At 34.8% G+C, this 14732-nt stretch overlaps 1 protein-coding gene across 1 annotated transcript in view; it reads left to right on the top strand.

Annotated features, from left to right (window-relative positions):
* The window catches only part of DOCK2 (dedicator of cytokinesis 2), a 186925-nt gene that overhangs the window by 59807 nt on the left and 112386 nt on the right, over nucleotides 1-14732 (top strand). The window contains exon 27 of the mRNA XM_085299593.1: nucleotides 8720-8815. Coding sequence (XP_085155719.1) covers nucleotides 8720-8815 — 96 coding nt within the window. The remainder of the gene's footprint in view (nucleotides 1-8719; nucleotides 8816-14732) is intronic.

Below are 14732 nucleotides of genomic sequence, written 5' to 3'. Positions count from 1 at the left end.
GTACTTTCAAAGGTGACAATACAGCTGAAAAGCAGGATAGATGAATACTTCCTGCATATGTATCACATTAAGTTTATTTTCAAACTAACAGTTACTGTTTGTAGTGAAGTGATTGATGTGATGTATTGTTAGCCCCTACTAAGAGGTAGTTGGGAACACGGGTTTGTAGCTCATGTTCGTGTAAGTGAGCAATAATTGCTCTCTGTATGGTAGTATGAAAAAGTCAAGCTGTTTTTACTTGGTGTGCGTGTATGTAGCCCCATGCGATGTGAAGACAACTTTATTCCGTTTAACTTGCCTGATTTCCAAGTGTGGGAACTGGGATGTCCAGATTGCAGAAACTGTGTGGTGTTTTTCAAAGAGGAAACTGTCTTTTTATTCTAAAAATGTCCCCTTTTTGACTTTCCATTTTATTTATTCCTCAAATGTCTATTTCTAAAGAAAAACAACCCTTTTAAACATGCATCCTGGTCATATTTTGAGTGTGACTGTTGGCACCAAACGTGTTATTAAGTAGAAGCCTTGGTAAGAAATGCGTTTCTGTTCATTTTTGGAAGTGCTTGTGAATTTCCAGCTTGGAAAACTATTTAACGGTATAGCTAGACTTTTATTCCTTAAAATTAGTAAAATTCATTAAGCTTGAGTGATGGGAGATGACCTCTATCAGAACTGATACATTTTCTGTGGGATGCAGAGAGTATTCGTTTAAGCAAATGAAGAGTTTTGTTTGATTGATGTTTGTTATTGCTGGTTTTAGATGGTTCTGTAAACGAGTTAATCTGTATATGCCTCAAGGATAGAAAAAATTAATTATTAGACATTTTAGGTTTCTGCTGGAAACATTTTGGTTTGAAACTGTTTGGTTATTTTGATGTTGCTAAGAGCTTTTAAAAAAGGCAGTTGCTTTTCTTTTTTCTCTCCCCCGCCTCCCTCCATAACAAGAAATCAGTTCTTCCTTAGTATGTGGCAAATGCTTAGCTGTATTTAAAACAAAATGCACTTTAATTATTAGGGAGAATGATGTCTCTAATAATAGCTATATTTTTTTTCTCTTTAAATCCATCAATAATATGATGCATATGTCTAAACACAATTGGAGATCAGAAGTTTTATGGGTACTGTTCACAGTTTTGGACTTCAGTCTTTTTTTAAATTTTTAAGATTTTACAGTCTAATTAAAATGATGTAATTTATTTGTACAAAAAGACGTTGAATAAGAAAAATATATGATGAATCAGTCCATTAACCCTCACTGGAAGAGGTAGTTACCAGAGAGTTTCAACTACAGAAGAACATAACTTTCCTGGTACAATAAATCTTTACTAAAGCTAAACAAAATCAAAGTAAAGGAGTCTAACTTTACCTAAAAGCCTCAYTTGGATAACTGAATGGATTTTCTTTTTCTCTTCATGTTTTGAATCTGTTAAGTCTTCAACTTTAATAAAACTAACTATATTTGAAAATGAACATTATCATTTTGGGCTCTCTTCTCACTTGGGTTCTTGAGAAGTAGCCAGACAAGCTTTTTTCAGTGTGACAAACAACAGCTTTTTAAGCAACATATTACCAATTGTGTGTTGATAGAACTTAAACGTAAATTTAAAACAAGTACAGTGGCATTTCTTCAATAACATCTTTCAAAGAAAGTAACCTGTCTAACCGGAAATACTCCGTGAGATATTTGGGTGGCAGTTATCTACTGTATTTAAAATAAATACTAATAAGTTTTTAATATAAGGAGAAAAGACCCATTGAGTAGATTTAAATCCAATAGCAATCAATGTGTGACAGCCCCCTCTGGAGGCATGGTATTCCTGATTATAGGAAACATTGTAGAATAATTGGGACATGTGTCCGTTGGCGAAAACACATTCCATGTTATGTCTTGTGGCAGTATAATTGCTGATAAGAGACTGTATGAGTGTTAGAATGTGTTTAGGTAAGTGTCATTAAATGCAGTGTTTTTAGTAATTTTAGAAGAGAATATGTGCAACTCTCACTAGCAGTTTTTTCTCCTTTGTCAAGGAGGTCATGAGCTCATTTTTTATTTTCCTTTAACTGTGCTAGATTTCAGTCCTGCTTTAGTAGAGAAGATCTGCTTTTGAGATGAGTTATCTGAAGGAGGAGAGAAAGACCAAAGGTAGGGAGCATCTTCAGTACAGCAGTGTCTGTGATAACAGACAGTAATTTATCTTTTTTTACCAAGGCATTGTAAAAGACTTTGTCCTTGAGTGCGTCATGGATGTTTGCTGTCTAGCTAGTGTGGAACAGTCTTGTTCCAAGGATATGCAGTTTTGTCTTCAATTGTGGAAAGACTTCCTAACTTGTCTTCAATTGTGGAAAGACTTCCTAACTCGCATGCTACCTGTATCTTTTAACATCTTTCTAGGAAAATGGATGATTTGACTCACTGGAGGAGAAAACCTAAGGTTTTAGTGGTAGACTCACTTTACAATATTAATCATAAGTTTAACTCTTTGTTGAGAGCACCAACTTCTTGTCCGTATTTCTTCCATTTTTCCATCTTAATAGAGAAATATTGTTTTGGAGCACTATTTAAAATTATTTGTATAAAATGAGTTTTATCTCTGTGTTGGGTTTATTATGTGAAAGTCATCAAAACCAGCAGCAGCCGCTTTTGCTTAGTTGTTATCAGAGACACCATAAGTATTATTATTATTATTATTTTTAATACTCAGGAAATTGAAATGCCTGAAACACCATATTTTATTAACTACTGGCAAATGCTTTGTATAACTAGTAGCTGAGAGAATAAGAACACCTGTCTCTCTGAAATTCCTGATAACAATTTTAATTCTCCGATTACTTTTAAAGGTAGCCTGCCTTGTTGGAAAGCTGCCTACCTGTTGGCGCTCTGTAGTCCGTTCTGAACATTTTTGTAGGATCTACCCACAAAAGCCCCTATTTGAGGGGAATTTTATTGTAGAATTCTATCTAGAAGAACATAATCCTTAGGAATACACTAACACTTAAATGTTGAACATTCTTTTTGCGCTATATATCCTATCTGGGGATGTAAAGGGAATTTGGCTGGATTCAGGGGATAGCATTAGGTGGAACTTTTAAAAATGAACTTTTACATCCCAGGATTCTCTGAAGCTGATAAAAGGTGCCAACTCAGTTCTTTAACTTATATTCATGTGTAAAATCATTATCCTTTTCATTCTACAGTTGGGACATTTGCAGGTGACTCTGTTGCCTGGTCATGATCGTTTATCATGGAAAAGGAAAAGTGTTTCTCATTAGTAGTCTCACTTAGGTACGGTTTAGCATTCCTTCTGCCAAGGCTCTCAGTTTTTTTCTTCAAAGTAAAACTAAATGTAGTTAAAAATTACATCCCGTTCTTACCCATGTTACTTCTCCTTAAACTGGCCATAATAATTTTTAAAAGTGCCTGTCTGTGTCAAATCTGACCATTAATTTTTCTGTCAAACAGGCAGTTGACGGCAGCTTATTCCAAAGTCTCCAGAAAAAGAAAACCCATGTTTTGTGTCCATCATAATAACTTTGGTGTATCTAAACTAGGAATTTATGTGCTGTAGTTATGTAACTTTGGAAGCCATTCTGTTACTTCAGGTTTGCCACTGCCAAAATACACGAGCTCTCTGTCATACTGGAAACTGCATAGTTGTCTCTGAGATAGAATAATTCTATTTTTGTCACAACCTTGCAAAAGCTTAAATACGACATGACAGCTAAATCCAATTCTGGTTGTTAGTACCCTGCACTGATAATTTTGATGAGAATGAAGTTTTGTTCTCTTATGTGCACAAATCTGGTGGTGGGGAGGGGGTTGTTTTTCTTTTTTTTCCCTGTAGAAAGTTTTGGTTCTGTCTACATTAATAAGGAATTTATTGCAACTGGAGTAGGTCAGTGTATTTGCTTTGCTGTGAGGCTCTTGGTGACTATTCTATGTCTTGGAGTTTACTTTGATTAAGATATGATTGATCCTCTGTGTCAAACCTCTGTTATGTATATGGCTCACAGCTTTCTGAAAGCAAAAAATATTAGAAGCATGCCGTGGGATCTTGAAGTGACGTGACCCGAACATTGGTTCAGGACCTAATGTCTTTATCTGAAGCACTGTAGAGGAGTTTCTAGTTAATCCTTATCCAGAAGCAATCTTGTTTGTGTGCAGTGAAACCACTGAGAACAGAAGCTGTATGTAGTAAATGAAAGTAACCAAGGGCCTTTGCCTGAAAATTGTTCTGAACCAAATTGCTCCTGAAGGCATAGGCATATAACTGTAATTTCAAGGGACTAGATTTATGCTTAAGATAAAGCTGTATCTAATTGCTGTATTTCGTCGTTGTAGTTATGAGGAGTAAGTTACACAAATCAAGTTTTTCAATTTGGTATTTGTTATTGCCAACAATGTAAATAAGAAATGAAAAATTTGAGGATGAGCTATCAAACTTTTTTCATAGTCCAGGTTGCCTCCTTTTCCTCCTACTACTGCATGAATTAGTAGCTTGATAAAATTACGTGTTTTATGACAAGTAGCTTGATGTAGGTCCTCTGATGTCCTAGTATGTATTCTTTCAACAATAGATGAACACTGTTGTTTGAAATAAAATTCTAAATAATAACTTTTACCCTGATGAACAATGGTAAAAAATGATCTACACTTGAAAACAAAACCTCAGAATTCTATAATAAAATTCTATAAAAAAAATGCTCTGGGATAAGTGGTGGCTAAGTGCTTTTGGACAGAAGAGCACAATGAAAAATATTGCTGTACAGTAAAARTTTAAGAAGAATATACAGGAAAAATTTAAAACGAAACAAAAAAGCCGTGTGCACCTCTGTGCAAGTAAAGCAATGTGTGTCAAGAGCAGGCTCTGAAGATGTATTAAAATTTTGTCTACAGAGTAGATTATCAAAAGCTAATTATCACCAGAAAGCTATGTTTGACAATATAATAATGCTGGTAATTATGCAAACCATTCAAGTTAAAAGAATAAATAGGATGCTTTTGCAGAAACTCAAAATTGTGTGGAAAATAGCAGGCAGATGGGTTTAACTGCAAGGCTAATAATTCTATATCTGTATGTGCAATATTGCCTCTGCTTGTCACTAAGTGTAAGCTGTGTTCATTAAGTAGAGAATGTCTCTACTTCACTCAAATATTGATAACACTAAAAAGGAGCAGGGTATTTRTCAGCAGTTTTCACTGGTGTTTCCAATGGAAGAGTAGGATTTGAAGATATGTTGCATTTTAGGTTGTGGAGCCAGAGGATTCGCCTCCCCATGTTGGTTCATCTCTTTGGACATCCTTTGTCACCTCTTCCTCACTTTGCCATGTCTATCCAGCTGTTCCCTTGTCCAGGCTTCTTCCTAACTGGCATTTCCCTGTGTATTTTTTGCCCATTATGCTCTGCCACTTGTTCTCAGTTTCAAGCAGGGTGCAGTAAGTGCAGTATAGTGTTGTGAAAGAGCAGTGAAGAATCTGTGATCCAGTCAAATATGTCTGTAATGCGTATTATAGCCTGGGGATGAGTAATAGGGATGGTAAGAATAGCTTGTGTGTCCTGTGAGTCCAGTAAAATAATTTTACTAAGGATACTTCAAATACTGTTATGCTTTCTAGTCATATAAACCGGTTCAAAAAGTGAAGAAAGGTAAAAGCGTGTAAGTATAGTTTGGTGCCAGAGACTGCCACTGTTCAATAATCTAGCTCCTAGGCTGTTTTTTCCTTTTTCTGCTGTGAGATCAGCTAAATTGGTAAGTTTGTTGGGAGGACTCAGATATACTGCTTCTCTGGAAGTTAGCGAGAGCTGAGTGTCTCTGTGTTACAGGTAATTGCCTTGAGATKATACTGGCTCCTAGCACCCTGCTGCTGCTGCCAGCTCTTCAAAAGCTGCTAGCATATGCTGATTCCTTGTACAGTGTATATAATAGCTGTATGTAGGAAATCAGTGTAATGCAGTTCAATGTGAGATTTTACAGAAGGAGAATGTGGCTTTATTTTACAAAATCTCTTTAAAAAATGTTGGTTTTATCCATGCTAGCATCTGGATACTCCCAAGCCCAAGAAGTGTATCTTTAGGGGATCTGAGATCTCTTATGGGAACCCCAGAGGACAAAGGATTCTGGTTGTCAAATTTTCACCATGCTTCCTTGGTTCTTTTTGACTGGTAATGATGAAGTGACTTTTAGATGAACCTTTTATATTATTTAGGAATGGATGGTGTTTGTCTGACCCATTCTTTTATCTTTTAAGTCTTTGCCTGGTTAACTTAAGTAGTTTGTTCTTGATCTTCCTGCTGTCTAGTCATTTGAATGAAATCATGCATTCTGTACTCTGCTGAGAGATATCATTTCTTCTGGTGTGCTCACCCACACGTGTGCATTTCCATTTGTACCAATCTTAATATCTATTACAAATCTCTCCAGAAAAAAATCTGAGGTGAGAGATTAAGATTCTGAAATTGGCTATCTTGAAAGCAGTAAATTTTGTACAACTAGGACAGTGACAGTTTAGTCAATGCACAGTATAAATGTTATTGCTCTGCTATCAGTTAATATTAGATGACTAGTATTTCTGATTTAAAAAAAATAGTAAAATTAAGATTAGGTTTTTGTTTTTCTAACCTGTTCCTGCAGATGATGATGTTGGGTTGACTGGAATGAAGAAATGATTTTTTTTTTGCAGGCTTTCAAACTTGTTTGAGGGTGATGGAGTTGAGGGGGATGGTATTGTGTGCTTTTTAAAATTAGCCTTTTAAGCAGACTTTGATAAAGCTACAGGCAAATTTATTAGATGTTTGCTGTGATTTGAGATGCATTTCAGAAATACTGTCTTGAGTGCTATGAATAATCCTTGTTTTGAAAATTTACTGTGAATACTGTAATAGATAAACTGTGCAGAAAACCTGAGTGAAAAGTGTTTGATTGCTACTTTGCCTAAGTATGAAGAATTTGGTTTATGATGTTTATCAAGACAAAAAATGACTGTTTTATTGTACAAAAGTACAATTTTATCTCAAGTTTTTCAAGTGATTTAAGAAAGAAAAGCCAGTAGAGACAAGAAATTTATTGTGATAATCATTCAAGTTGATTTGGAGAAGAGATGTACTGTAGGGTTTTATTTTAAATTCCATATAGGTATTTGTAGTGCATTTGAAATGCAAAGAGCTAACCCGCTGGATGGTTTTGTATTGTTTGATTGGTATAAGCTTGAAAGCTCACAGTGCATGTATGAGAAATGGAAGGAGATGAAGAGTGGCTTTGCAGAAGTACTCAACATTTGTCTTTTATGCAGCAACTGTCAAGTGTGGTCTTTATAATCTGAGGGTGTACCAGAGGAGCTTAAAATTCAAACATGTTTGTATATGTCAAATATGAATACATTGATCATTTGAAGACTCTAGTAAAGTTTTAGAAGACTGTGACAGGGAAGAAAACCGTGGAGTATGTCAAAATAGAAGGACACAGACTGTATATGGTAACTATAAATAAACTGGTAGATAGGATGGATGTGACATTTGCTAAGGTATGCTGGCCTGATCAAGGTTAATCAAGACAGGAGAAAGAGAAGGGAGGCAGTTTTGGACATCTTGGAAAGGAGGAGTGAGAAATAGCTTCTTGTGTAGTTCCACCTGAATGTGAGGGGGAATGTCTCCTTCTCTGGAGATATTCAAAGCCTGCCTGGATGCAGCCCTGTCTAACATGCTCTAGGTGACCCTGCTTGAGCAGGGGGAGTTGGACTAGATGGTCTCCAGAGGTCCCTTCCAACCTTACCAATTCTGTGGTTGGTTGGTGTTGGAGCTCAGCCACCTGACATACTATTAGGACATCCCTGTGGCTTCTGTGCCTATAGTGTTCATTCAAGACTTCATGTGATGTTAAGGGGATAGCTTATTTGGTGTATACTAAATTTCTTTTTTGACTTTTCTATTAGTTTGTTTTTTTTTCAAGACCTTTAACTGAGAGCCAAGCCTTTTACTTTGCTGGAATATGTTGCTTGCTATTTTTCTGAGTTTGTCTAGCARTTGGAGTAAATCTAATGAAATTGGTAAGCATAAGATGATTATTGCTGTACCTAGTATAAAGGAAAGTGTTTTGTGCATGCAACATGCCAAGTATATCCATCATTTGATGTGGTTTGGTCAATATTTGCCACTGAACTGCAAAGTTCAGTCAAAACTTCCCGTTGACAGATGATGGGTCTCTGGTTCAGTCTCTGCTGGCCAGATAGACCGGTACTACTTTGATAATGGGTCCAAAGAGCTGGCAATCTTCAGTGCTGTGTCCTCACAGAGCTCTTTTAAAGATTACATACTTTGTCGGCAAGTTAAGAATGTTTCTGAGCTCCAGACTGTCTGGAGAAAGATCTGGAAGTCTATGATACAATTCTGCTTGCTTATCTATTGCCAGGGTGCTGACATTAAGTTTAGCCTATTCAGTTAATTGTAAAACACATGAGCCCCTTGAGTAAGAAGTAGGAAGTGGCTCTTTGAAACAAAAAAGAATTATGGAATAGATAGAGCTAAATCTGGATTGTACCACTTGAAATGAGTTTTCCACTGAAATTGCAGGAACTAACAAGTGGTGTGAGCAAACAGGATTAGTATCATTCTTTCAGGAGGRTGGTGGTATTAAATAACTGGAACTGTTCACATGGAAGTAATTGGTTTCTTCCTTATTTTAGAGGATATACAGATTTAATATGAAAACTGCTTTTTCTGATTTGCAGGCTTCAACTTACCAACACATTCAAGAAATAATGATACAGTTATTACGCACAGTGAACAGAACTGTTATTACGATGAGAAGAGATGACCCCTTAATTGTGAGTAATATTTTCAATTCTTCGAAAGTCATTTCATAGTTACCGCTAAAAATGAAAATAGTGTTTATTGAGTGTTGGTGGTCTTAACTAAGCTACCTGTTTAGCTTTAAAATGAAAATCTAAAGCTATATTCTCTTTTCAYTCATCTATGCCCCCATACTATCTTTCAAAGAGTAATTGAGCACTGCTAGTGAGATTTGTGCTTTAAAAAGAGCTATGTGAATTTAATTACTCTTTGCAATAAATAAATAAAAATTAAAAAGGGCACAATAACACATTGAAAATAGTGTTTCTGCTAATCTCAATTTGATTGCTGGGTAAAATTTTGACACTATTCTGAGTAGCTTATCTAAATAATTAAATTTTTAGTCACTTTTCTTTTTTTTTTCCAAATGCTTTACTTTTCACAGAGTTAGAGTTGCTGTGAAACAGCTGCTATTCCCTGCTTTTTTTTTTTTTTTTTTTTTNTTTTTCCTGTAGAAGGAAAATGAACACTTATCATTTACACAGGGAAAATGTCTTGAGGTGTTCTTGCTCGGATTACTTGCCTGGGGCTCTTGCTGAGGGTCCATCATTTCAGAGTTATATTCAAGGACAGAGTCTGCAACTTTCTCAGATTTAAGTACATATCTGACATGATTCTGCAAAATCATGAGCAGCGTTTACTTGGTTGCTTCAGACGTGAGGGGTCCATGATTTATCTTCCAAAATGTAATTTGGTTCTATGTTCATTTCTTTTGGAAAACCAAGATAATGGTTTTTGAACTTTGTCAGTCTTGTGTGTGTCATATCAGTGTTTTAGCATCTTTATAATTAAGTTCTTCGTAAGGGATATTTGTCAACAGGTACTTGGTGAAAGCTTTTTGAAACTCCCTGATGGTGGATTTACAAGATTCAGAAATCACATCATTACATAATTATAGAAATTCAAGTCTTATTCTTTTGTATCTGTGCAGCCCTTTAATGTGTATGTATGGTCATAACAGGAAGAGGTTTTGAATGAAGATCCAAAGAAGCTTTCAGTTCTCTACAGTTATTTAAAATGTTTTTGTACTTGGAGAGAAAGCATCGAATAATTTTTATGCATGATGTAATCAATCCACAAATGAATTATTTCTGGGTACCATAAATAATAAATGAAGAGGCAAAATGAAGCTGTAGTAATTATTCAAAAAAGGATCCTTATCAGGAAACAAGGGCTGGTTACAGTCAATTTAAATGGCTTGGGAAATCAAATTTTTTCTCATCTATTGTAATGTTCTGTCATTCTTAATTAAAAAGATCAAATCCAGTGTTAATTTGGGAATCTGGATGTCTGAATGCTATTAATACAGAAGTATTAATACATACATTATAGAGCACCTGTGTATATTGGATGTGTCAGATGTATCAAAGCAGAAACTCATTAGAATTTACTGGAACTGACACAAGATCTGTCAATGGAATGGTCCTTTAACATGAAGAAATTGTACATAATGAAGAAAATGGTCTTTTCAGAAAGAATTTTCAAAATAAGCTAGTTTTATGCTCAAAATTTTTAGTTCAGTCAATGTGGAGGTTTGCTTTAGAAACTCTTGAAAGGGCCAAACTTCTTGATGGCTTGATTTAAAAAAAAAAAAAAAAAAAATCTATCAGAAATTGTGGCTTTCCATATAATGTGTAGAGGAGCTAAGGTTACTAAAAGTATAGAAATTTGGAAATGTACAAGGACAGGCAGAATGTATGAAGTAGCTGCAGTCAAACAACTGAATTTAGGATTGACTTATGGCTGACTTCATTTTCTATTTCCCTTTTGGGAAAAGGGGAAGTTGTTCTTCAGACTCTTTAGTCTGTTTCTATGTTTTCGAATATTGAAAGTATTTTCATTATTTTCTGCTGTGTAATTTTGCATAAGTTCAAAATAGAGTACCTCTTATGTGAAAAGCAGTGCCAGTATTATTATTTTAATACTAAAAACAGAATGATAGCAATTTACATGACCTATAATTCTTTTAAAGTTTAAATCACGTGTACCTGATAGAGCAGTACCTTTTATCTGTTTGAGATTTTTTGCTTGTTGGCAGGGAGGAGCAGGTAAATTTTCTTATTTAGGTGTTCTTTTCATAATCTTCCAGGTTTTCAGTAGAGAATTAGTTTAAAGGCATTTTAGGCTTATAGCTTCCTTTTATTTTTTCTTACAGTAGTGTCAACTGAACTCTGCCTTGTGCTCAGCAGGGTGCCAGTGTGCTGTGAAGTTCGTTCGTGTAATCACTAGAAAGGGTCAGGCTAAGATGGGATGACTTCTGTATGGGAAGAGGTGGTAGTGATGAAAACATGATTTGACACTCCAGCTTCTGTGGAGAAAACTTACTTAAATGCCACGGAAGGCTTCATTGTGATGTTTTGGCAGCTGAAGTCTTTAATGATGCTCTGAAATCCCAGTTCAGGAATTACAGAAGTAAAGTATTGTACTTGTTTTCCATATTAGCTTGTTTATAAGAACAAAAATATAAAAACACCATATGTGTTTTAAAGCTCCTCTTTGGTAGACCTAAACTTGGTTGTGTTTGTATTAGCAGTTTAGTATGGTAAAAAGGGTTGTAGTTATGTATGCTGCATACAACAATTTTAAGGCAATATTTGTATAGAATAAAGATTTTTGCAAAGAAAACTAGGTAGAGTTTCATTTGCTGTTGGTTTTCATCCATAGACAGGTAAGGCAGGCAAACGTTCTGGACATAGGCAATTACTGGCATTTTAAAGGAATTCCTAGTATCCTAAAGAGTAGGAAGATGTAAAAAGCCTATGCTCTGTTAACTGAAGTGGCCAAGGTATACTTTATCTTCAAAATACTTTAGTATGCATCATTGACTTATAATGAGAATTAAAAATGTATAGAATTCTGATGTCATATTCTTGCAGAAACAATACCTTTTGGGAAGATAATGACCAAAGCAACCATTCTGCAGGGCTGATGTTGTTGCTAAATATTATATTCAAATGTTCATATAAAGTTTCTAAAGCTTTACAATATTTTCGTTCAGTATTTCAGTCCAGATTGATTCCAATCACTTCAGAATATGATTTTGTTTAAAAAAAAAAAAAAAAATCTGCTTTCTTTTCCAAAGAACAGTCTTTCAGTCTTTGGTAATATTATTGAGTCCTGAAATCTAGGAAAATATCTCATTTTATTGCAAAAGGTAACATCCCATTTAAAGAACCTAGAAATTTACAAAACATACATTTGATTAATACATTTCCGTAGGAAGTTGTTTTGTATTAGGCTAGCATAATTATTAGGTATTACAGCTTTTTCAGAGAGCTATAATATATGAAAATACGAAAACCCCTGCATCAACTAACGTTGCATGATAGAGAGAAATCAGTATTTTATTCATACGTTTTGAATTTTTAAAGACAGTTAGATTGAGTCTTTCCATAGAACAGCAATTCAAATGTAATAATTGAATATGCCCTGTGCTGTACAGTATTTTCTAAATAGCATATTGTAGTTCTCATTTAAATACTTGTTTTTAGAGAAGCCTATTATATTGTATATGCAAGTGCTATTAAGCAAATGTGTTTCTTTAGAGTGTGATTGTGTGCACTAATAACATTTAACTCTGGGAGCGGTTGTGGGGCATTACAGCATCTTTTTCTACAGGAGAGATTTTTTTTTTTAAAACAGTGCTATTATTTTCTAATAATAAATCTATTTCTCTTGGATTACTAATCCTGGTATCATACACCTGCATTGTATTTATCTCATACTATTAATTTTTCTACTTTCTATTTGAATTATTATTAGTTGTTATTAATAATTAAAAAAAAAAAAAAACACAAAAAGCAACCCTCACACATTACACTTTCACATTGCTTAGACTCTCCAATTATGCCATGTTACCAAGGTGTATATTTTCCTGTATTTATGTTAACAGGAATACCTGACATACTTTTACTTGAAAGTTAAACTATTGCATTTTTAAGTGCTTATTGTAGTCAGAGAAGTGTGGAATTTCTGCTTCTGTTCCAGATAAGCCTTTTGTTTGGATGTTAAACGTGTGTTTCAGAAGTTGGCTGGCTTTTGCCGCTACTAGGACAGTGTTCAGATGCCTACTGCTGACTCATTCACCCAGCCAGTTTCTTACATTATCCTCATATAAAGGAGATGAGCGTCTGGCTTTTTTTGAAAGTTTACTTTATTTGACTGAAATCCTGGAGTACCCTAGGAGCAACCTGCTGAAAGACATTGCTTGAGGGGAGCTCTGATTTTGTATTTTCTTTCAACAAAACCGTATGTCTTAAAGGAGGTGAATTTGAAAACATGAGACAGCCTGAGGGTAGGCTGAAAGAAATGTGAATGTTCCAGCATTGGGAGCAGAGAGCCAGGTGGCCCTGGGTAACTTAAGTATTCACTATTGCATGTGTATATGTTAAAAACAGAATTTTATATCCACCTATGGGTAATCCCTACCTTTGTGGCTGAGARAGAATTGGAAAACAAAGGATAAGTTTTGACAGGGAAAGTAAGAATTAAAAAGTATTTACCCTTTTAAATTCCATCAAGGTCAGACATTAAAATCTAAAACCAGTAACCATTCAAGTCACCATGTGTTTTCCAGTAGTACTGATGTGTTTTCAGATCAAAAGAAAGACTAAGAGCCTTACAGAACTGTTCTTGGCTGGACTGCCTCAAAGTAAACAAGGTATTCCTGTTCTTATGCAGTTTTAATGACCCCAGAAATTTATTGATAATAGGWGACAAACTAAAATACTGAAATTCATTTAAATTGAATAATCTGGGTCCCTTAAAAGTGTTTTGAAGATATATTCAGTATGTTTTAAAAATGAAAAAGGCAGGTTAAAATCAAACTTTTAATGCATATTATTAAAAAAGAAGAAAAAAAAAAAGAGAGATTCCTTTCATAGAATAACGAATTGGTGAAAATCACTTCGGTACAGAAAAATCAGTACAGTTCAGTATTGACTTTGCTAGTATGACTCCTGTCAATATTGCTTATTATTCTACCTTTACTGCAGAGGATACTCATCTTTTAAAAAGTTACTTCAGTAGAAGAATAACACATACTAATAGATCCTTGAGTGTATCAATTACAGATACTAATACAGAGTACGTAGGAATGTTACAGGCCTGCCAACATAAGCAGCACATCTATTTGAATGTGATACAATGACATGATCTGGTGTAATGGTTTGATTATTGTCTCTAATATGTCCAAAAGTTATTGTGGAAGAGCTTTTGGCTCGCTGAAGATTTTACTACTTTTGCTTTTTTCCTCTAAAAAGCCCCTAGAATAGTGAACATTTTGTGCCCGTGATTTCCATAGTGAATGTTAGTGTTTTTTAAAACTCAATCCTTTAGAATATTGATAAATTAAGCCATGTTATCTAGCATAATCACTTCCAAATGAAGACCAGTTTTCTTGCACTGTTAGTCCTCCTTGATACCTGTGCAAAGTGATGTCTTCAATGTATTTCAAAGTATATAATTAACTCTGCAAGCTGGAGGAATGCAGAAGTGYACAAAAAGTGCACAATTTTTAATTTTATGTTGCCACAGTTAATACAATATGACTTTAAAATGAGGATCTCAGGGTAAATCTGTTGAATACATTGGCACTACTTGAACTCATTAATCCAAGTCACTTTTATGAATAGGTCTGCAATATGTTCCCTGAAACCTRAAGTAGCTTTTTGGCCTTTGCATTGTGTGTTTTAAACTTGCTTTGCAAAATATCCTTCCACACACACGAATAGTGATTGTTTTGTCATGAATTAAGTAACTTCTAGCTTTAGTTAGGTTATGTTGGAATACCTAGTAATAGGTGGTTCCTCAACTATTTTTTGAAGATTAAAAAAAAAAAAAAAAAATCCACAACCTGTGCTGACACCTGATTAACTTTTTCTAGTGTATATA

The sequence above is a fragment of the Rhea americana genome, unplaced genomic scaffold (genome assembly GCF_003343005.1).
Source record: "Rhea americana isolate MKP2758 unplaced genomic scaffold, rheAme1 scaffold_150, whole genome shotgun sequence".
Taxonomy (NCBI): domain Eukaryota; kingdom Metazoa; phylum Chordata; class Aves; order Rheiformes; family Rheidae; genus Rhea; species Rhea americana.
This window is presented reverse-complemented; position numbering and strand designations above follow the sequence as displayed.